The sequence below is a fragment of the Anser brachyrhynchus genome (assembly GCF_964034855.1).
Source record: "Anser brachyrhynchus genome assembly, chromosome: 1".
NCBI classification, from domain to species: Eukaryota; Metazoa; Chordata; class Aves; order Anseriformes; family Anatidae; genus Anser; species Anser brachyrhynchus.
The window spans coordinates 42,166,374-42,190,631 of NC_137694.1; the positions used below are offsets into that span (position 1 = coordinate 42,166,374).

The window sequence follows — 24,258 nt, forward strand, 5'->3', positions numbered from 1 at the left end:
AACCCAAAACTGAATCCCTGAACAAGGGGCACCATCTACAGGGGAACAGACTGACACTGACTCAGATCTGTCCCTGCATTACACAGATGACATCTGCGCAAAACACATGCAAGTTGGTTTGACTACCCTTGAATACTCCTTCATAAAAGAGTATTTCCATCTTCATTTATACCACTGCAGTGTCCAGAAGCCCTGGGCAGAAAGCAGGAGCTCTCTATGTTAGCTGTTATATAAATGCAGATCAAAAAAGACCATCTCTGCCTAAACAACTTGGAAGCAGCAGATGTGTGCAGATCAAACACAAGAAAACAATGAAATCAAAATGACACATTGAGATAAATAGTCAGTGGACTAACAAGTTATTTGATTTTACCCTTTGAATTTTAGCTATGATAAAAAAAACAACAACACTTTTATCTACTCCCTCTATCCAACTCACAGTCTCACACATTGCTCCAAAAATCATCTTCAGAATATACTTTATATGACACACTTGCTTTTGTTAGTAGTGTACAGCCATGAAGTTACTCTAGTATTTACTTGTTTTACTGAAGGTTAATTCTCACATTTGGGACTTAGCTTTCTCACTTTGTTTTCATGTTTCATGTTCTCCTAATGCAGACTTGGCTTCCTGACTAAGAATGTGAATTCTAAATACATCATCATCACCTAGTATGTACTGTGGAAACTTCACTGAACTCAGTGGGATGACAGTGCCCTAATGTGGGATTCCAAGTTTTTAATTTTCAGCTGTACGTGCCAGCCCTTGGATTCACAGTCAACTGGGAATAAAAACAATAAAGACTGGGTGTTTCATTTGCTAAGATGAGAAGTTTCAGACATCTGTGCTTGAACTCATGCAATCAGAGAACTTCTGTTTAAATGCTGGCCCATTCCCCTAAGCAAAAGCTAATTCCTTTGTCTTCAGACGTACAAACTAGTCTTAAAATGAAAAAATTTAGAGAATGTCAAACCGAGGGAAAAATAGGAATAAAATAGCATGACAATGAAGAAAAAAGTAAAAGCATCTTTCAGTTAAAAATAGGTACCTGTGATCTTGGGCAACACAAGGCTGGTGAATAATTTCGTCATGATGACACAATTCAATCAGTGTTAGCTTACAGTTCTAAATTCTGCCTGATAAGTAAATTAACATGCTATCAATATCACTGACTCATTCACCTTCTGCTGATTTGCCCTCGTGATTTGCCTGACTCCCCACCCTGTACATCTAGTCGTGGCAGTGGTGATACTTGGTCACACAATGGCTGATGTACAAAAGAAAACCAATGGCAGCTTGGGCCCAAAGCCAGAACCCTGATTGCTCTTTTTGATATGCTACAACTGCTGTTGCTCCTTAATTTGCCTCACTTCAGTGACTGTCATTCTAGTACCTGCTCTTTATATGCCATAAAAATTGCCAGGACAGGCCTGAGAATACTTCAGTTTCATTGGCTCTGGCCCAGGCTTCTTCCTTGTTTATGGAGCAAACGGGAGTCTTTTACTTTCAAAACCTAGCTTTTATGGCTCATATTGCTTTCTAATCTTGAGGTTTTATTTTGAAGCCATAGTATATAGAGAATGAAAAATAAAAATGGCAAAGGCAAACACTACACCATTTCTGCTCTTGCTTTTTTATTCAGATTCTTCCCAGACGCTCCTGTACCTCTGGCTCAGTCGAAGTCTAAATTAAAAACAAGGAATATGAAGGATGGATCAGAGTCAGGTTCTTAATTTGTACTTATCGGGGTTCTTGATGAATCTTCTAAATTGTAGACACTACTTAATATTCTCTTTTGATGCACATTAAAAAAAAAAAAAAGAATAGGACTCAGTTTTAGAACATCATTTCTTCTCTCACTGCATATTTCTTCCATTTTCTCATGCCAGGACACCTTCTTCTTCCCTGAATACAACTGTGAAAGACATAACAATAATAAATACAATAAGCTGTGTTTTGTGAGTTAGTATGTAGCACTTGGCTACCACTCCCAGTGCTCATCAAACATTTCCAAGCTCTTCTAGAATGTCCTTGCCCATTCAGGGCATGTACATCATCCCTCAAGTTCCACAGCCTCCTTGGGTTAAATTAAATGCCACGACTCAACAGTAACTCTCTATTTCCTTGAGGATGCAGTGGTGAAATAAAACTGGCTTGCAGAACTGGAGACCTCTTTCTGCATGAAGAAGCTTTGGGGCCTGAAAGGAACCGAAGCAAGTGTGTGTGCTAGAAGGAATTAAACTTTTGCAGCAATTTCTCCAGTGCGAATTATCAAGCTCGGAAAAGGAGATTAGGTGCAATATCTCCCACAACCTGCCAGCCCCTACCAATTTTGTCCTTTAAAAAAATAAAAAAAAAATATATATATATATATGTATATATATGTGTGTAGCAGATAAATTGTGTATGCTCTGTGATAGGCAGAGAGCGAGAAAGGGATGGTATACACTCTTCAGGGCTACTGCTACATAGCACTTCTGTTCCTTACTGTCTGTCCACTATGAAAAAGTCATCAGGCTTAAAGAATGTTTTTTGTCTTTGCTCAAATACAAAGACAGGATATGAAGTGTCATGCCTTGCAAACACCAGACTCCCTCAGAAGTCTGGCTGTGTGGCTGTTAGGAGCACAATATCAAGTCCATATAGTTATTAGCATTGAAATTTTTATTTTTTTATTTATTTTTTAACTGAACAGATAAATGATCCCACAGAAAACAGTCCTTGAGATCTGCAGTACTGTGAGAGAGAAGGAGTCATTTTTTTTAAATTCTACAGGGTGATCTGGGCACAAGTGACTGTATGTCTGTATGCGCAGGTTAAATTAAGTTGGCTCCTCCTTTAGGTAGCTCAGCAGGAGCTGTTACTTGCTTTCCTTTCCTGTCTTCTCTCTCATGACCAAATGTGCCGGTACAAGAGTCATAACGTGACTAACAGACCTAAGAGCACGTCCAACACTGACGGGATCAGAAAACATGTATGTGAACTGAGCTGGCAAAGGGCTGCAGTTTTCAGAGGCAAATGCCACCACAAAAGTATGGCTGGGGAACGGCAGCACGATAATGTTTTGTGGAAGGCACAGATAAATCACTCACTTCTGAGACGTGCCTGGGAGCTTCTCGACTTTCTCAGGTACCTGCTAATGATGGCATGCAGAATGGGCTCCCCTGTTTGCCAGGATTTCCTGTTCATCGGATTAAACTATAACTTAGATGACTGTCACTCTCGCGTGTGCTAGCCAGCTACGTGGTCGTCGGACACATCACCTCTTGCTCAAGTTTTCTGCAAAGAAATGTAATTCAGCAACATGCCGCACCATTGCGCATCGAGTCTGGGCTAGAACCTGCATCTTGGGTACCCATCATTAAAGGTTACTGGAATCTCTTACCTAAATATCACCCTATTATTTTTACAGTCTTGCAACAGAGATTAGGATTTCCTCCCGTGACACTGAGGTACAGATGCAGCAATAACACATGCTGAAGAACAAAGAACTTCAGCCCTCCGTGCTTCTAAAAGCCAAACTTACATCTAAATCTATTTCCATTTCCCTCTGGAGCCCGGGCAGCTCCTTACGTTGTATTAAACACCAGACAAATAGGATAGATCTAATTAAAAGTAGAAGGAGCGCGCTTCCCTTAATTGAACGTGTCACGGTTACGTTTCGCAGCCCGGCGTTAATCAAAGCTGCGGCTCGGTGGGGACACCCCCCGGGAACCGAGTTACCCGCTGCGGGCCCTTACCTGGGGGCGATGCGGGCTGCTCCGGGGAGAGCCCAGCACCGAGGGGTCGCCACCGCCACCGCCTCCGCTTCCCGCAGCGGTGCGCGGGGCCGCGCGGGGCCGCGCACGGACCGGGGTGCGCGCGGCCGCGCGGGGATGCCCTCGGCGCCCGGCCCCGCCCGACGGGGCGGCCGGGGACCGGGCGGCCGCGGGATGGGCGAGGCCGGCGCGGCGGCTCCACCCATGCTGGGCGCCGCGCGATTGGCCGGCGGCTCCCTTCTCCCCGCCCCCCAGCCAATGAGGGCGGCGGGCCGGGGGTGATGGGCTGCCTCTCGCGGGAGGGATTCCTGGAGACGCTGCAGTGTGGCGGCGCTCCCGGCGCCGCGCAGCCCCCGGGCCGCCTCCGCCTCGCCTCGCCCTGCCCGCCGGCGCCCACCGCCGCCCGAACTTAACGCCCGGCGCGCCGCCTGCCCGCCGGGGGATAGGGACGGGGAGGGGAAGGGAAGAAGGGAAGGGAGGAGAAGGGGGGGGGTGTCAGCCTGCCTTGCGCGGGGGCGCACCGCTCCGCGCCGCTCCGCGCACCGGGAGGGGCCGGGGCTGAGCGCGGCCCCGCCGCGGGGGGAGCGCTGAAGGACGCGCCGGCGGCGCCCGCCCCGGTTGCCAGGTAAGGCAGCGCCCCGGGGCTGCCCGCCGCCGGGGGTGGGTGGGGGAAAGAGGGGTGGGCGCACGCTGCGGGGGGGCGGGGAGCGGCTGGCACAGCGGGGGCGCCCCCCTCGCCCCCCTCTCCCACCCTCCTCCGTCTCCATCCTCTCGTCCTCCCCCCGCTCCGGCAGCGGGCGCGGCGCCCGCCGCCCTCCCGGCGCTGCCCGGGTCCGGAGGCGGCGGGGAGGCGCCCCGGGGCGGGTCGGGGCTCCCCCGGCCGTGCCCTGCCCGCGGCCGGGCGCTCCGCCGCTGTCCGGTGGCGGCGGGGCGCGGCCGGGAGGGGCGGCGGGGGCACGGCGGGTGCCAGCGCCCGGCCCCACCTTCCCCCCCCTCGTAGGGGCAGCCTCTAATCACTGGCGTTACAATTAAAAAAAAAAAAAAAAAGCCATCCCCTGTTACTTAGCTATGAAGCCGATTCTTTTTCTTTCCGTGCGATTTCATCTGGGGTTCCTCGGACGTTGTTGCCCTCCCCTTCTGTGTGCTGCCCGCCTTGCTCTGGTTTCTGGGGTATTGTGCCCTGCCTGGAATGCTCGTCCGCTCCGGGTATGGCATCAGCGCTCTGTTTAAAAGTTAATTTGGCTTATCAAACTCTTCGAGGTGGAGTAGTGAGGAAGTGGTGGAGAATGTTAATGTTTCTTTTGTTTCGAGGCTTCTGAAATAAAGATATCAAACGTCTATCGGCTTCTAGTAGTCCGCATAGTAAGTAAATTAAATGTAGTCATTGGAATGAGCCTTTATGGCACTTCCAACAATCTGTAATTCAATCATCTCTGATACGAGCTGCCTTTTGCTATTATTCATCAGACCCAGCTGAGTGATTTCTGTCAGATGGGAAGTGGTAGAGAGAAATCTCTAGGTAAATGTAACTGAAAAGCTTTGCAAGTGGAGTCCTAAATGAGCACAGAAAAGCACTTGGCCACAATCTGGAGACAGATGTTAGCATCCAAATAAATCATTTCTTCTGATTGTCAGGGAGATGTCAAGTCTCATTTTCCTTATTTAGTAGCCATTTGCAAGTGAAGAACAAGGAGCTCTGTGTTTATGACCTTGTAAACTCAATGCAGAATGCTGTAATTCAATAGTATTTCACTCTGAAATACTATTTTCCGTACAAAGGTCAGTATGGTAATTCTAGACACACATACATGTTGTAGACCACAGCAAGGCTACTGGATCAGCAACGGCAGTATTGATCCTTTGAGCGCTATGTAATGTGCCGTCCGTGTTCGGCGTTAATCTATTGCGTGCTGTTGGAACTGCTTTGTTGTCTGAGAGAGTTCTTTCGTACTGAGAAACAGCAGACAATAGTTGGAGACCCAAGAGGAGACTCCTTTCCCTGGTGGGTAGGTATCTAGAGTTAGAGGAGCAGTTGCTGTAAGAATGACCCTGAAAAGGGGGGAGCTTTTGGGTACAAGGACAAGTGGGCAGCAAACTAATTTGCTTTGAGTGTATGAATTGACATCTCCTGCCATGCTTAAATAAATCTGCTCAGAGAAAGTGTAAGGGAATTCCATGTGTGCCTAGAATAGTATTTTCTTGTCACTTGTTTGTTTCTTGGAAACAAACGACCTGATTTTATGTCTTCAGAAACAAATATGTGTGTGTGCATGTGTGTGTATATATATGTATTTTTTCTTCTTACAAGCTTTTTTGGGATTGTAGTTCCATTAGTAGTGTCCGAGGGGAATATACTTTAATATGGTCTATTACTTGGCTTCTGGTATAGTTGCTCAAAATTTGCATGCATGCAATTCATAAATTGAAAACTACATAGCTTAAAAACATAGTGTAGGCAGCTTGAGTGAGAAGAGATAATTTAAAAAAGAACCACAGGGCAGAAGATAATGACATACTGTAGGAAATAATCATACTCCTGCACTTGCAAAAGCATGAAATGTTCCAGTGTAGCCATTTCATACAAGACCAATTTTCCTTCACATTAAGAGTGCCTAAGTGAGCCTTATTAATGTTTGATGCAAAAGATGCTAAATCCATTTTAAGGATTGATGCTGGAATTTAAAGAGGTAGCTCACAGACTAACAGTGCAGTTCTAACACTTTCACAGAACAAGTGTGGAAAATAATCACTCGCCATGTATGCCATAAATGTGCAAATGAGATACAGCATTCCTTGTGACAGTGACACACTAGAAGCCCTTTCCGAACTACAGATTTAAAACAGAATTTGGTTTAACAATCTGAAACTTTCCCTTACCTTAATCGTAACTTGAATCAGATGTAAGAACCCAGAAAATGTTCAGCTTTGGTTAGCATAGTAGCTTAGAAGGTGTAAGATAAAGAAAGATTCTGTTTGTCAGAAACCTGGGGGGGGGGGGGGGGGGAATCTATAGTTTTCCAGCTGGCGTGGAGAGACCGGAAACATAAAATCAATTTTTATGGTCTTTTGGCAGGGTTCGCTGTTATATGTTTAAAAAAAAAAAAAAAAAGTAGTAGCAGCTAAGGGTCTTGGCAGAAGTTTTTAAGCCACTCAGCCGTACAGAACTCTGCTAATTGATGTTTTCTCACATGAAAACAAGGCTCTCATTTAGCATATTGCAGGCTTTTCTTGTCCATTCAGCAGTCTGATCACAATTTTAAAAATATTTCTATGTAAACGTGTGTGGTCTTATATTTATCTGGGAGTTTAAATGCATATATGATTTCTTACTGGGAAGGAAGTTCCAGATTAAGAGCATGTGCAGCCTTGTATTACCTGCTGTGGAAGAGACATCAAAGTTTGGAATACAATTGAAAAGAAAAAATTTCTCTACGTGCTCCAGAATAGAAGCATGGAGGAGTTATTACTCATGGATACAAGGATCTCCTTCCCTCTGCTGGTGATGCCCTTAAAAATGTTCAGTTTCACAAAGAAATACTTGGTCATCTGATTTACTTTGATTCTCTATAGAACGCTTGTCTTAAACACTACTCTGTATCTAGGAAGAAGCTTAATTAGAAATACACATAAGGGAAGCTTGTTAGCCAACTATGAATTTGTGTTTACCGCTGACATTTACTAAAGATACTTGAGGTTAAAATAAAAGCATTTGCCAGACTGAATAAACAAAGCATTATGTTAACAAATATTTTCAGGATCTTTATGTACAAATGTTGTCTTTGCTAGAGGAGCTTTACTCCTTCCTAATACACTGTTAAGAGGAGGGATTAAGAAATGCTGGTTATACTGCTGTATCTTTTGCAAAAATACCAGATACCAAAGCAGGTGGATTAGAAGCAGGACAACTGGCTCTTCGTGATTTCTCTTGGTGAGAGGGTAAGAGCAGGCTACAGGCAATCTCTGTCAGGAAGTACAGGAACAAGCGGAGTGGCTTGTACAAGCAGTGCATGGAAAAAGTTGTCTGGCTTAAATAAGTTAAGCAAAAACCAATTTTTTTTTGAGACATAATGCAAAAGCAAGAGATTAGCTGTAATAAAACAACTCCCTTAGCACTTTTGTTTTCTTATCGTTACTAGTCTGAAGGCATTTTCCTGGAATTGCAGGCACTGAACACTTCATCTCCATTGTAGAAGGAGTGATGCTGCCATCTTTTAGATTCCGAGAGAGTTGCCAATTCAAGATGTCACTTTCTTTTCTAGTCATCCCTAAAGATGCTGGGGAGGATGTGTCAGAACACAAAGTAAATCCAGAATGCCTCCTGTTTAGCATAATTATCTGATAAGCTACTAATACCATTATTTAAAAATGGAAGACCATAGAAATACAAAAAAAGTGTTATCAGAAATTTTCCAAACTGGTTGGATTTCATTAACTCTGGATAGTTATACTAATATAATAATCCAACACAATAAAACTTTATTTAGAAGTAGCTAAAACCAATGTGTTTAATTATGCTGTCTACATTTATCAGCTATTATTCAGGATTTATAGTAGTACCCTAATGTAATTGTTTTAATAATGTAGCCAAAGTTATGGTGACTGGGTAGTACAGTGCCACAGATACATGAGAATACATGCCTTAAAGCTGCTCAGTGATTTAATGAAGTTGATTATAAATCTATTTGCGAGTTCTGCTTCATACCCTTTATGTGAATGGTATTGGCTTCCTACGTGTAGCTGAAAATCAATGTAGCAGTTGCAATATGGGAAAGCTGGTAAACATCACCAAATATAGCTTTGAGACATAAGATTGCTAGCAAGCTGCCTCATCTTCTTGTATTTGAATAGCCTTGTGGATATGGCAATTAATAATTGGAGTGCTTTTGTGGAAGGCATTGTGGAAATAAAGACCCATGTAAAAAGGTTTACCTGGTTCAGGATGCTCACTAACAGTGATAAAAATTTCTAGATATACACATGCACATACACAGTTGACAGGTGGATGTTAAACCTAGCTCTTCTTATTCTGAAAACTTAATAACTGCTTGCTACATGCAATTTTAATTTTTATTCCCTTCTAGAGCTATGGAGAGTATTTCTTTACAATTAATCTATTTCTATTTGATTTCTATCATCAAATCTTGAAGTCTTAGAAGCTGGTGTGACAGTTACAGTTGGAGTGTTACTTTTTTTTAAAAGGCCCCATGCAGTAACTTGAAGAAATAATAGAATGGGATGGTGTCATTCTGAACCAGTGTCATAGAAGACACAATCTGTTGGCAAGGAGCTGAAGGCTAAAGATCGAGATAGCACAATACATCCAAGTCTACATTGTTTAAAGGAAAATGTTTTCATTTATATGTACAAAACAAATGTATGTTGTTGAAATTGTCTGCTTTCTTGTTTTGACTTTAATAAGGCATGTGATTTAGCTTAATGTGGTGTTCGGATAGTAAGAAATAGTACTGTAGGAGAGCACCATTGTCGATGTGAATGGATTAGTTTTTATTTTAACTCAATCAATCGCAGAAGAAATAGTATAGGAGGAAACACCATCTCCATTATGACAACTCTATTCATTATCTTTAACAAACATACAAAGATTAGGAATAAAATACATATTCATGAGAATAAAGTTGGCACAAAAAAAAGTAATAAAGTTGGAGCAAGTGTTATAGACTGTCTTCAATTGTTTTCTCATTCTACTACATCTAAATGTGTATTTTAACAAACTGAAGTGTACTATTTTGCCTATTTCCAGTTTTTTTTTGTCGTTTTTGTTTTGTTTTTAAATCTTTTCTCCCAAAGCAGTGACCCTAAAAAGATTTAGGGATTACATCCAGGGAACATCATCTGTCATCATCACTAAAGAGCAGAGAAGCCATATGTGGTCATAAACACTGAACTGTTGAGGGTAGAAAAGATGCCCAGCTTCAGAGGGGATGCTGGACAACTAGACGATTGGTTTAGAGAAGAGACTTGGGAGTAGGGTGTCTTTGAGATAGGCCAAATATGCTTCTTGGTGAGACTCGAAAGAGCATAGTATTCTCTTTGGAACACTGTATATAACAAGAGCTTCCTTGATTCCTGCACAGTGAAAATACTGTTATTAATATATTAATATTATGTTATTAATATATTAATTATAGTACTATAGTATGTCATGGAGCAGCCTGGGTGGGTCTGCAAGCTTGAAGAGTTCAGACTAGAAGGTATCAGATTTTATCTGTTAGAATAGTAAGCATATGGGCCAGTTTACTGAGGAGATAACACTTTCTACTCAAAGTCCCTAGATCAGTATTTCATCTTTTATCTACTTCAAGTACAAGTTCTAGTTTTGATATGGAAGTTGCTGGATATTTTTTTTATTTGTATTAATCCGTGAGAACAGACCAGATAATCATCTGGCCTTAAAATTGCTGACCTATTGAACTTGCTGCCATTAACTCTTCTTGAGTGTCTTGGATGAGATTATTATTTTTATTTCTTTTTTTTTTGTAAAAGGTGTTGTGACATGTTATTCTTGTAGTGTGAAGAGATTTGGTCTGAAATTCTCTTGAGCTGCCCTTTCATTTTATAATCCTATTTTGTCCTGCCTTACTGACAAGACATTTCTGTGTATCTATCTACGTGGTATTAATCTTTGAGACCTGATTTAAAGCTCATTGAAATAAATGGAAAGAACAGTAACTTAAAAAACCATATGTTGTATTTAAAATAGGATTCTGTTTAAAAGGATATTGGTCCTCCCACATTTGAAAGAATAACGAGCAATATCCTGCATCTCATCAGTTTGGCCTGGGCCTGTGGAAATGTACCTTCATTGGTTTGCAGATGCCCAAGAGAACGGTTCTACCTGAAGGTCTGCATTCTACTAAATCTGTTCTGGAGCTAGCATTGCATGTAGCAATGCTTGGGCATGGTATCTGAGTTGGGGAACTCTGCATCCTGCACAGTACCTTGCACCAGGATAACTTTGTGTCGCCTAGAGTCTTCCATGTCCTCTTTCCACCTGTCAAGGTATGGGTGTTTAACTGTTGGTATTGATAGCACAATAGGTGCCTGTTCTAAGAAGGATACAGTCTTACCAAAATGGAAAGTGAGGTTTCCTTGAGAGTATCCTCCCATTGAATTGCTAAAGATATGTCCTTGCATAGTCTAGGCAAGGATGGGATACAAACGCGTACTTGACCAGAAATGGAACAATGTTTTAACTCTGCAGGATTTTGTAGAAATTCTAGGATTTCTGCGTCCTGAAATTAATGTTCTTTTTTATAACAGCTGACATCTTTGATTAAAGATAAATTTGTTAAACTGTTGCATTTGATAAGCCTATCTGGGAGTTATTATTATCTCCTCAGATAAAGTCTGTTTTTTTCTGTAGTTTTCCTTTTTGTCATAGCTGTTTTTTCTATATTAAGAACAAGAAGATATCTTGCATTTGTTCTTCAAATTCAGCTTTTATTGCATTAAGCTTTCTTAGCTTATTCATCTGCTACTTACAGCAGAGAAACAACAGGAGAATGTTTGTGTGACCTTGACAGAGGTCAATTCCTGTTTCATGTTCTGCTGTAGCTAGGTAAGGCCTTCAGCACTCTTATCTTGTAAATTTGTTTCAATCCTACACAATAGGATTGAAAGGTATTTTTCTATGTTAATGTGTATGAGTACTCCTTTACTGAGAAAGTGGTAAAACTGAAAACTTAAGTAAAATCATCTGGGACAAAAATGCCTGAAGTCATAGGCTATAGACTTTTTTTGTCATTATCAAAGTGGACATATATTTGGATAATAACTTGGACTTACTTTAATATTTGATATGCAAATATTGGCTTTACAATTTGTACACTGGCTAATAATTGTGAGCTGTTTACTCTAGAATAAATTCTTCATAAATATTGATGAAAGTTCCATATGGTTATAGGTGAACAAGGCATAGAACTTGCTATGAAAATCATCATTCTAGAATAATAATAGTAGTTCTCAGTGTCAAGCAGGTAAAACGCAGAACTTTGAACTGAGTACTATTTACCCATGTAGTATCATCTGTCTTTCAAAGCAGCAACCAGCCAAATGTTGACTAAAAGTGGTGGATCAGACTTCTGCAGACATGGTAGAGACTGTCTACCCTGTCAGTTACTGGAGAATTCGTACGTATCCCTAAAGCTGAAACTTACTTCTGCTTCTCCAGATAACTTAGTTCGGATGGAAATCCCATCAATGGGATTCCAAGATAGTAGTATTGCATACAGATGAAAGAAAGAAGTAATCAGCACAGTTTTAATGGGACTTGTCAATTTTCCTCTAGTTATGGCTTTGGAATTTCCATTTAGTGTGGAAATGATTCTGGAATATTTAATTTGCTTCGGGTTGAAATTTGGCTCTTAGGAATGGTTTGACTGTTCAACTACTCTTATCTTAAAACAACTGAAGTGTTCAACAGTGTTCACTGATTTCACAGAATAAAGCTAGATTTGCTGGAAGAGGTCATCACCTGGCATCTTTTAGTCAGCGGTGTTACTGCTTTCTGCCACACACAGTTCAGACTTCTGTGATGAAGTGAAGTAATAAATTTGGGGGTGGGAAAGGGAGGGGTTAAGAAGAACAAACTCTTAGCATCACTTTTAGGGTGCTGGCTTCAGAAATTTTAAGTGGGTGAAACTGCAAAGTTGAAAGGATATATTGCAAAGGTGGACAGAAGACCATAGGTGGATGTAGTGAGTACCAAGCCTAGTCAAAGATGTATTTGGTCTATTACAGTGAACAGATTATTCAGGGTGCTTTTCCCTTCCATTAGGCCAAATACTGAATATTTTACGGGCCCTTTTAGGATAAATGTATAGACTTTTGAATAGCAAAGGAATTATGCTGATGAGGCAACATAAACACCTTTAAACTGTGAGGGGAAAAATGGCTGAACTATGGCCATAGTGCTAGTAAGATAACTTAAGATAGTTGTTTCAATCAGGCTTAGAATTTATTTGAAATAATTATGTCTAAGTACAAAGTTTGAGAGGTGTATTTGTAAATTTACAACTGTTATTGTTTATCTCATACCCTAGTGTTTTTAAAAAAAAGTAGGGAAATGTACTGAAACTATTCTGTTCTTTAAGGCCATCAGCAAGTCCACTGATTGTGATGAGTCGGGTTTGTTTTAGTTTAAAATTATTGCTTCATTATCACTTGGTGCATGAGTTCTCTGTGCACATGAAACTATAACAGGACAGGGAGGAACTAAAGGTAATGTTGGCTTATAGTGAAGTGTGAGAATGGAGAGGCTGTATGTTGTTCAAGGACAGTCAAAATTCTGTACATGTTGGTGCTGAGATGATTCTCTAGTTTGAATCACTACATACCAGAGATGTAACCAAGGTCAGCTGGTTAGTCTCAGCAAGGCTAGTATGCAACAAGAGGCAGCATCTTGCAGATATGCATTTGAAGTGTGCACGAGAACTATCAATTGCAGTAAATGCACATTGTTGTTTCTTTTCATCCCTACATAAGGTGCATGGATCTAGCCTACAATGGACACAAGCTGAAATTTTATCTTCTGTCACAAAGCAAGCAACTGCTTCAGGCCACATTGCTTTTTCCATTGGATTTGCCTTAATGTTGTATGTCTGATTCTGGCTGGCTTAGACCAGGATTCTTGGTAATACATTTCTCAGTAAATCATATTTTCTTTCATTAGACGAGTTGAATTACATTTCAGAAACTTGTATATATACATGTTTTTTCAAAGCACTTACATATGAGTTGGAAGGTGCATAAAAAGTCATTTATTGTCACCATCACTTAAAATAGCTATTTAGGCTTTTAAACCTATTCTGATTTCGTAGGCTACTTGCTTGCCTTGACACGTAGGAAAAATCAAAAGTGGCACTTTAGTTTTTTTGGCAGACGTTCTAATGTATAGTAGGCAGGCTTTTTCATGGAACAAAGAAAAAGAGCAAGGGCTGATGGAGGATGTAAAGAGGCGAGCAGTTAACGCTGAATTCCAAATATGGGTTGTAACCAGTGACAGCTGTTTCATCAAGTGTTGCTCCATGTGTGCGAGAAGCAGTATTTGCTTTGCAGTCTCTTTAGAACAGGGCCTGACATACCTTGTAATGTGTTTATACTGTGTCTAACATAATAGGATCCAGAGCTTTGACTGAGGATGTGGCCTGTTGTGCAAAACAAATAATAATTAGCCCAAATGTTGAAAAAGTGACATTATTTAAGGCATCTAGAGATCACTAAACAATTCATTGCTGTAAACATATTGACTATCTCCTTGAAAGGAGATTTTAATTTTAATTGTCACAAATTTCATACATGAAGAAGTGAACAGGTCTGTTAAGCATTCTGTTAGATATAATTTATGTTTTGCTGGTCATTGAGGCTGTACTGTTTGTGCTGGGGGACTTGGACACTCAGTTTACAGTTCCAATTTGAGACCAGGCTGAGTTATTCTTTACAACCTCTTTCATCCTGATATAACTTATGAATCTATCAATTTTAAATGGGGGAAAGGGAGGAGAGTTCCCCAGTAATGTGATTTGCCACTTTCCAGCTGAAAACTGGGTAAACTGTTTGGCTTGCTCATAAAGAAAGCTGTTTTTATGCATAATGCCATGTTCACAACTGAGATTTGAATTACTTGCAGGAGGGATGGTACAAAGGGGCTGGATTTTAGCTTTGTGTGGCCAGGAGGGAATTTATCTGGCGTAAAGCAGATAAACTAGTTCCAACTCCAGTAATACTTAAGAGGCTAGCTACTTCATGCCAGAAAACAATTTCTAAAGGTTTCTGTGATAGGGGAATTAGCAGAGTTCTGCTACATCAGCTTGCCCAGTACAAGAGCCAGTTCCTCTCTCTGGAGATTGGTGTAATTGTTGGAATCTTCTGCCCCCCCTTTCAATCAGGAGTTGGTACAGGAGGAGAAACTGTTCAGTCTGATATGTGATATTGTAAATGTGTGAAACAAATTGAAAGACAAGACTCTACCTAGTCTGTCTTAAAGATAGAGCCAAACTGTTACCAAGAGTTCAGGTAGAGATCTTAGGGTTAGCTTTTTGTGAATAAATACAAGTCTGTGTGCAGCAGATATAATACATAGTAGCCAATCTAAACAAAACAACTAAGTATCACGAGGTGGGCTTTGTATGAGTCGTATTGATGTAGTGAAACATAAATCCCATTTGACAGATGGGGATCAATGGCAGAGGGAGATTAAGGATAGGATTCATCTCATTTAACTTTAAATACCTTCAGAAGGTGATTCATTTGACCTAAGTTGGGCTGTGAGATGGACTGCTCTCTGGAGGTATCTGTTCCTTTCCAGTGACTGTAAAAAGAGTCTGAGATCACTAGATGAGACTTAATCAGCTAATTTTTAGATGCCTAACATGGACCATTTAAATCCTAAATTATGTGCCTATGGCCTTACCGAGGAGCATAGGGCAAGACTGAAAACTGAACCTAGGTTTTATGAATTCAAATTAATAGCACTAATTGCAATAGCATCTTTTCTGTGAAGAGGGTTAGATCATTTAAAACTAGTAATACATATTAAATGCCAAAAAATGCATTCAACAGTTGCAAATAAAAAGTAATTGGACCAAAAAGGGGGTATATATGAAAGTAAATTAAAATCCGGTTCAATTTCTTTTTTTTTTGCTCAGTCTAGTATGTGATTTGTGGGAATCAAAAAAAAAAAAATAAAAAATCAGTAGTTTTATGCAAGACTCTAGGTTTAAAAAGAATACTCGGAGCTAAACTTGCATGTTTTGCTATATAGGATAACAGACCAGTCTTTTCAGAATCTGCAGAGCTGTCAGGAAAGAACAAGCTTTATATCCACAAGTAGCATTTTTAATAGTCATTAAAACTTTCCTGTGGGGACCATAGGAAGATGGATATCTTGTCAGTGACACCATAAAGGTCTGTTGTGTTGGGGGCAGGGAGAGAATATTCTACTAATAGTTATCGGAGCTAAAGTTGGTCTTGTCCAGTCTGCACTGATAATTGGGATTGCGTGAAAGGAGACTCCTTACATTCCTATGCATTGCAACAATTGCGAGATACTGTTTCCTGAGACCTGCATGTTAAAAACCATCACAGTGTTACCTCCTTTGCTAGGCTTTAGACCTTGTCTAAGTGTGCAGATCTGCACAAATGGGAGTGACGGAAATAATCAAACTTGGCAAAGTAAGGGGAGACTTTTATTGTCTCTCTCAGAAGAGCTCTCAGGGGAGAGAGGAAAAGCAGCAGTTCAGACATTGCTATAGTGTGTGGGTTTCCCCCCCCTCCCAAGAGCTGCAATAAGTTTTGCATCTGAATCAGATGCAGTGCTTTTGGGGGTTAGCTTGGTTCCTTCTTGTTTGTCTTCCCACCTATTTACCTTTATGTACTTTAAGGCTGTGGTTTGTCATGGTTTTTGACTGAAATTAAATTTTCCGAGCTGTAGTGCAGAATCTGTGTTAATAGACTTCTGTAACTTGTACGTAGAAATTTAATCAGATGATTCTCGTAATATATGACCCCCTTAAAATCATGGCATCACATCTCTTTGCATGGGAATATACTGTGATGTTAAAGCTTCAGGGTGTAAAGTATTTTTTTCAATGAAGTGCTATAAGGAAAAAGCAGAACAGGAAAAAACTGTGCTATATTAAGATAAAACAGACGCTGGCAATGCAGGGAATAAAATAGGATGTATATTTTAAGCTTATACAATCTTTTCCTCTAAAGAATTCAAAAATGGCTATTGCTTTCACAGTACTGTGTATAGTAAGAACTGTATTTTCACATTATGTCTAAAGCGTTAAATTCGAATGGTCTAGAAAGAAAAATCCAATACTCTGAAAAATTACATCACAGCAAAATGGTTGTCTTGCTGATATCTTCGGTCACCAGAATTTCTCATTCGTTTCTATCCTCCTTTGAGTTAGCAGCTAAATATGATGTTTTCATAGCTAAATGAACCTTTATAAGCTAGACAACAACTATATATGAGTACAGAACAGTAGATCTAAAATTCGTCACGCTGTCAGAGTATGACTTTTCTTTACAAATATGGAAATTGTTAGTTATCTGCATTTTCTCCCTGCCCTGCTTTCCTCCCTACAAGTTGATATTCACCCACGTGAAAGCGGCCAATTATACTTCAGCCATTGTATAAATAATGCAGAAGTTGTCAGTAGCAGAGGAAAATTTATGTTAGAAACCTAGGGTAGTGAATAGGGAAATAAAAGCACCTTTTAATGAGGGCAATAATCTTTGTTTTTATATCACTTCATGTTAAAAAGGTATGTGTTTTTTAACCTATTAGCAGTTTCTAATTCTTTGCCTAAGGACTGGCTGTAATAAGTTCCCAGTTCAGTCTTCCATTAGGATATTTTGTTCTGCAGTATTTTTTCCAGCTGTTTTTCCCAGTGCCTCCTGAGAGCAGGCACTGGTGTCTCCCTAGGTTGGGAGCAGGAGTGGAGCCTGAGATGGAGGAACGTCCTGGCATCGCAGCGAGGCTCACCAAAAACGTCTATGTCTTTCCCCTGGGTCTGTGAAAAGCACTTGAAACACGCAGTGCAACCAGGAGTCAGGCTACCTTGAAAGCAATGTAATCACGCTCATTATAGGTAGACTCCTGAAGCTGGGGAGCATCTGGGCCAGCTCTCAGTAGCTGTTGCAGGTATGCCAGGGCCTAGGCACTTGCTGGAGCTGCCATGACGTTGGCCTAGCTAAATAGCATGTTATTAGGGTAGCTAATTGCCAGCTGACTGTTCTGGGGGAAGGCCAAAATCTGAACTCGGATAATGTGCAGAATTTAACTTCTAATTTCCCTCCTCCAACTGCTGTTTCTCTTGAGTATTATTCAGAGAGACTTTGTGGCCTTCAACTTAGTTGCATGTCATCCACCATGCCAAGGGTCTCACCAGCCTCACAGGGATCTCCAGTGAAACTTGCTGGACTATGTGCGTGCTCTGTCTGTGATGCCTCTTACTAGGTCACAGTCATCAGATTAACAATGTACTAGCCCTTGCCTCACGTAGTTGACTTTGTTTTCAAGTGGTGGTGCTCTTAATGTAGTCATTAAAAGGATACTTGTAAAGGGAGATAAAAATTGCATCTTCACTGAGGCTTAAAACAGGAGTAATAAGGAGATAAGCAAGTATCTCCTTTTTTTGATCAGGGAGCTCAATTTTTCCTCGTTATCTTTACTCTTTCATGATTGAGTTGTTTGTTTCCAGATGGTGGCTATATGTGTGAGGGCTAGGATGTGCACTGGCCAGTTTGTTCAGCAGCATGTGTCTTCTCAAGCAGAGCCTGAGCTACTGGGTGCAATGGCCTCTCCTGCAGCTATCAGCTCCAGTGCTTTCATTTCCCACCCCACAGCCACTGAAGCAGCATCCTTCTGTGGGAGGAAGGATTTCTACTTATTTTCTTGAAAACCCAAATGTTGTTCTTGGATTGCTTTTACCTATGACTTTGTTAGGGTTTGAATTGACTGGACACTTTCCCCACATCTTCAGTTATACCTTGTCTTTTCTCCCATACTTTTTTAAAAACTGAGTGGGAGGGGAATAAAAATTAATCACAGATAGGGTAATAAGCTCTGATTAGAAGACAAACAGACACATAGCATGTAGCATACTGGAAAGGCTAAAGATCTGCTATGTATGTAGTCAAAAAGTAACTCTTGTTAATATAATAGGCAAAGTGATTAGGTGTCACCTTATTGACCAGGGTGGCTTATCACAGTGATTCAGGGGGTTTAATCAGCAGTTCTTCAGTGATTGAAGTCTGAATTTCTGAGTGGTGCTGTTCTGCTCTCCTGGAAAGCATGGTGGTGGTTGATGGGCAAACACTGAAGTCCATGTGGTAAGGCACTGATCCTGTTGTGCATCCTCTCTGAGCCTCTGGAAATCCCTTTGAAGTTAAAATAAACTGTACTAGTGAAAGTGTACTTTTTTTTTTCAAAAAAAATAAGCTTTTTGAAATGGAAGTATGAGATACTGTTATCACGTGGCTACACTGTGTAGACTTACTTTCCAGGATCTTTTAGCAGCGAAAACCTTTCACCATATATAATTATTTTCATAAGAAAAACATGGCATATCTGATCTGGGAATCTCTTCAGACAACATGTTTTTGATATGTCTGCTTGTAAAAAGTATACCAGGGATTGAGAATTTGCAGTATTTCAAATAGATTATGGGAAGGGCATGATTTTCTATTGTTTTCCAAACAAACTCTTTTAGGCTTCTATTATGCTTGAATAGATACTTGCTGCTTTAGTCTGAGCAATTCTATTGAGCCCTTGTACTTTTTGTTATGGTTTATTAGCAAATATGGGTTCTTCTGCAAACTTAGGTTTAGTTACCAGTTCATTATTGCAGTGAGATTTCTGGCTCAAGGTGTTTGATTTTTTTTTTCTTTCCTGAAATTAGTTTTGAAACTTCCACTTGAAAATCCAAGTGTATTTTTACCTTTGCTGTAGTATAGCTGTGTTAAAGTTTAAGTGAGTAAGTTTAGATGGCTATCACATCAAGCAGCTGTAAAGGAAGTAAAAGTTCCATGTGGAAAACATTACTGTTAGCATTAAAACGTTACTGTTAGCATTCTCTGAAGTGTTTAGATCATGTGATTATTTTTTTTTTTTCAGAACAGTCCTCCCCACACTGAATTCTAGTAAAATAAAGCACTTCAAAATTTATGTTGCTTAAATGGTTTTATTTTCTGTTCGACGGCAGAAAATCAGTCATTACTCAAGTCACTTGGTGACATTGAACACTTTAGACATATCAATCTTTGTCAAAATGAGAAGTCATTTCTCAATTCTGTGTGTTATAAAGCCAAATATAACCCTCTAAATTCCTCTTGTCCATACTTCTTAAGTACAGCATTGTATGAGCTAGAGTTCATTTAAACTGCCAATTATACAAGTAATTGGGATTTAAGACTTCTATACTTACTGTGGAGTAGAATATCTTAATACTTTCTGTGGACAACTGAACAAAAATGTATAACTGAACAAAACTGAAAAAGTTTAAGTGGTTCATACTGTAAGAATGTCAAGACACTTTCTTTTTTTTCCCCTGCATTTTTGCTATGTATTTTGACCTTCCCAGCTGATTTCACTAACATTCATAGAAATGCACAACTGTTTTTTGTTTTTTTGTGGAAGCAGGCTCAAACTGCAAGAAATTCAGAAGAATATAGACACCTGAAACAAATAGTATTTCCAATTTTTTACATCAGGTCTTCTCAATACTGTTTCAGTTTTCAGTAGATTGTGGAGTGTTTTTGTTTTTTTTCAGGGGGAAGAAAATCATTTTTCTTATGCTGACAATGGCTGTAATCACATTACAGGTAAAGGGTTCAAAGGTTATTTTTCCAAACAAAGAATAGAAGAAAAAACTGCACAGCAGTCCCTTTCCACTGTAGAAGATAGTGACATATTATTCCTTTCAATTCCAGGTTGTGCTTCATTGCTTTCGAAATAGATATACTTGGGACATATGCCCAAACCCAAGATGTGGTCAATGTGCTCCTAGGATTATTTTGTTGCTAAAGAGATTTTTTTGCCAGAGAAAGAATTATCCAAGACAGATGCTACTGTGATAAACAGCTTGATACTTGCTACCCTAGATGCTGAAAAGTTTAATATGGTAAGAATGTAACAGTGTCAGGATCATAAATGCATAACTTGTTCACCTTAGAAATATATGGGAGGTAATACTTGATAAAAGATACCTCCACAAGTTTCTTGGGTGAATGGCAAAACTGAATAGCTAAATTATTATCACTGTTTATGCAGGTCTGGATTTGTAAATGACCAGTTATATCAGCAATGCCCAGCTTGAAGCACATTGAGAAGTGCCTTGTTTTCCACATGTGCTGGGCATTCATCCTGCTAAAATCAGGCTGTATGCACACTTGACCCAAAGCCAAGTTTTATTTATATGTTAGAGAAACTGTAAGGTGAACTTTGGGTACGTTCTTGTGATTAGAGGAAAGCCTGGATGGAAAGCCTGATCTTGTGTTACAGGCCTGTCTTCCCAGCCAGGGATCTTCAGGGTGTGATTCATCCCATGTAGGGTCTTTGAAATAAGTATAGTTGTACTGTGTAATGTGTGGTCAATAGGACAAACATAGACTGCTGAACCAGTGTAGTGGCTTCTAGGAGGCTCTTTCAGGCTGTTACCATGCCCATCATCTTAGCAATATCCACTGAGTAGATGTATATGAAACAATTAATAAAAATTTTAGTACACCCTCACTGTCACCTGACAACCATCTTTAAGGTAGTTGTCTAGTCTAAGCTGCCAATGGTGACTTTTTATCATTAATACAGAAGAAAGGATACTTCATTGTCCCCATTTTAGATAGCCATTTTATGGTGATGAGTCATACTTGGACAGTGGAGCTCTTCCTCCACTGCCTGAAGTGGGAACCATAGTAGCTATTGTTGGTCTAGGAGGATGCAATGTCTGCCTCAAAAAGATTCACTAATGCCCAGTATTTAAGGAAAAAAAAAAAAGTTGAATAGAATGTAAGAGTTTATTTTTCAAGAATTTTCTTTATCTTCTGTCTCTGAAACAAATAGGTGGTACTGACTTCTTTTCAGAAAGAAATGTTATTTGAAGGTAGTTTTCATGATAAAAGGTTTTGTGGTGAGTTGTACTGAAATTATAAATATGTAGAGAAATTAAGGAAATCCTAATTTGCACATAGGGATTTTTAATTGTAAACAGTACTTGGACTCATTTTTTGCCACTTTTTAGGGATTTTGTGAACGGAGTCTTAAAGCATGATACTAAAGGTGTCTTTGAGTATTGAATAAGAAAAATTAAAATTAATTTTAATCAGTATGACAGTGCTAGTATGTTTTTTCTATTCTGACCAACCTTCCAAACTTTAGTGTGTGCTTTTATGTATTTGTCCAGTTGTAGCTTAGAAAGACTTATTTATGGATAGTGATCTAAAAAATGGACTAAATAAGTTTCTACTTATGTAGTATCACAGAACACTACCGAATAAAGATGAAAAACATGCCCATAATATTTTGTGAATCAGGATCGTGTGTATTGCTTATGTCCATGTAATTTCATCTTTATTGATACTTGTACCTGATAGATGCTCCAACTGGTATTCAGGTACTGATTCTTACACGGTGTTTTGGTTCTGCAAACCTGATTGCATTTCTACATCTCCTAAAGGAATAAACAGAACACAAACTGCGTCTGACATGAAATGTTACTAATAGGTTTCTGTTGAGTACCTTTCAGTACTATGCTGTTTACATGGTCATTTAATGGGATCCAGAGAGACCAGCCATTAAGCACTGTTTTCTTCAGATCTTGGATAAAAGATACCTACTGCTACACCAAAACAGAAGAGAATTCTGAATATATAGTATACAGTCTCAGCAGAAATCTCTTGCTCACGCTTTCTCTTTTTCTGACTTCATGTATGTTATTGTCAATCCCACATTCACATAAGTATTGTTACTTTAGGTGAGTTGAATGTGCACACGACTGTGCATCCACATATGGTAGACATTGGCATCACACAACTTGCATATCTGCCAATAATAATGATTTTAGCCTGGCATTATTTTTTTTTCTGGCCCTGGGCAAGTCTTTGCTATTCCTAGGGGCCCATGCTTTTTCTTGTATTCTGTCACTCCCTATTTGCAGGAGAGAATTGAGAGACACTGAGTAACTGTCACTTAACCAATATATTTCCAGAATATCCTTGAAGTCGTGTGTAGCATTTAGGTACTGTGCATGCAAATCACCTCGCCAGTTCGTCAGAACCGAGCCTTTGATCACAAAATTTCTGTGAACATACAGACCTCAAGATGAGTGTGGAAATGTCTGCAAATATGCAATGTGTGTGTAAATAAAAATATTTTGTATCCTTAAGGATGTCGTGAAGATCTATAACTTCTTTGTTCAAAATACCTGTATTAGCTGTCCATCAGTTAATTTAGGATGAAAAAGCTAGCATAACTTATGTTTTAGAGCTGTAAATTTCTATGTAAATAAGATGTTCTTTTAATAAAATACAATAAAATGACCTGATTAAGGAGCAACTACAAAGCATGCAAACTGATGGTTGTATTATCAATATCAAGCACCAGATATCCAAGAAGCTTATAAATTTGTTGTCACTTGCTATTTCTCTTTCACAATTTCCAAGCTCTAGTCCATGTTAACAAGTGTTTTTGACATTCCTGGTTGATCTTTGGGAGAGGGGGGGAAAATCTCAGATGCAGAGTTATTTCTTGGAATTTTGTCATAATCTTGCAAGAACTTTTTCCTATGTGTTCCCCAAAGACAGAAGTCCTTAGGTCTTGTTCCTAGTGGTAGCAATCACATTTCAGAAGGCAGTTCCAAAAGATTTAAGTGCTTGCAAAAGATAATGAACAGCTATAAATGAATACCTTATAATAGTCAAAGCATTAAAGAAAAAAAAGGGGGGGAAAAAAGTGGTGGCTTTTTTTAACCTGCTGCTAAGGGAACCAGGTCCCTAATAACACCTTAGTGGTGGCTAATAAGAATATTGATTTTAAGCAAACAAATAGTAAAATGTTTGGACAGTTGAAGACTGACTTTGTTTGTTCAACCTTGTGTTTGAATTATTTAGTCCTGTATCCTCAAAGAATCTTAAACATTGTCATGCTGAGAATCACAGTTATCTTCCCATTGACACTTGTGAACTTTGTAAAATTCCATACTGGTTAACATAGGAATCGTAATTTCATATAGAATAGGTTTTCCAAAAGCTGGAGCGCTAATTCTCAATGTAAAATGGTGTAAAAAGAGATGAAAAAGTGGTTATATGCATAATTAGATGTTCTTTGTGAACTTCAGGCTATTTTTACTAACAGCCCAAAAGAAATTAGTCTAGAATAGCAAGCAAGCAAAAAGGATTTGTTGGTATACTTGTTGCTCTAAGGAAGAATAAATCTCAGCAGAAGGTAAGTATTTATAAGACTTAGTAGTTTCAGCATATAGACCAAAAGAGAGAGCTCTCCGAACCTTATTGAGGAAGGCTGAAGTAAATTGAACTGGGAGTTAAGATGAACTTTCAAAACTGCAGTGTGAATGAGAAAGGGAGTATATTTGAACTCAACCCTGTCTTCTCTTCAGAAAGAAGTGCATTACAGGTCTGCATTTAGTTTAATAAACTTTGGAAGCTTTAGGCAATGTAAGTCTATGAAATAGTATGCAAAAAAAAATGTGGTTAAAACTGTGGATCATCATTATAATTTTGCAGTCAGTAGTTCTGGAGACACATGTTCTTTCTTATTGCGTTGCTCATAATTTGAAATGTTTGATATATGTAGCTTTGCTGACTTGTTTTTATGAGCTACTTAAGCCATACAGATTTAATGAATCTCTCTAGACCACACACTAGAAATAAATGTCTTTAATGTGCCCGAGACCTGCGTAGTATAGATACAAGTTGAAAAATTGTTTAGATTGGTAAACCTGTATTCTAACATGA

The 24,258-nt window shown here is 39.6% G+C and overlaps 2 protein-coding genes across 9 annotated transcripts in view; one reads left to right on the forward strand and one right to left on the reverse strand.

Annotated features, from left to right (window-relative positions):
- The window catches only part of LOC308188327 (uncharacterized protein), a gene marked incomplete at its 5' end in the record, with an annotated part of 30,196 nt that extends 25,670 nt beyond the window's left edge, over positions 1 to 4,526 (reverse strand). Inside the window, one exon of the mRNA XM_080577208.1 lies at positions 3,742 to 4,526. Coding sequence (XP_080433334.1) covers positions 3,742 to 4,526 — 785 coding nt within the window. The remainder of the gene's footprint in view (positions 1 to 3,741) is intronic.
- SYT1 (synaptotagmin 1) overlaps positions 4,042 to 24,258 on the forward strand; it is a 357,712-nt gene continuing 337,495 nt past the window's right edge. For 5 of the 8 annotated variants that reach the window (XM_080604945.1, XM_080604951.1, XM_080604946.1 and 2 more), the window contains exon 1: positions 4,046 to 4,384. The gene's annotated coding sequence lies outside the window, so the exon portion shown is untranslated. Of the gene's footprint in view, positions 4,385 to 24,258 lie in introns of all 8 variants that reach the window. The other 3 variants (XM_080604950.1, XM_080604947.1, XM_080604948.1) reach the window with 3 other exon arrangements.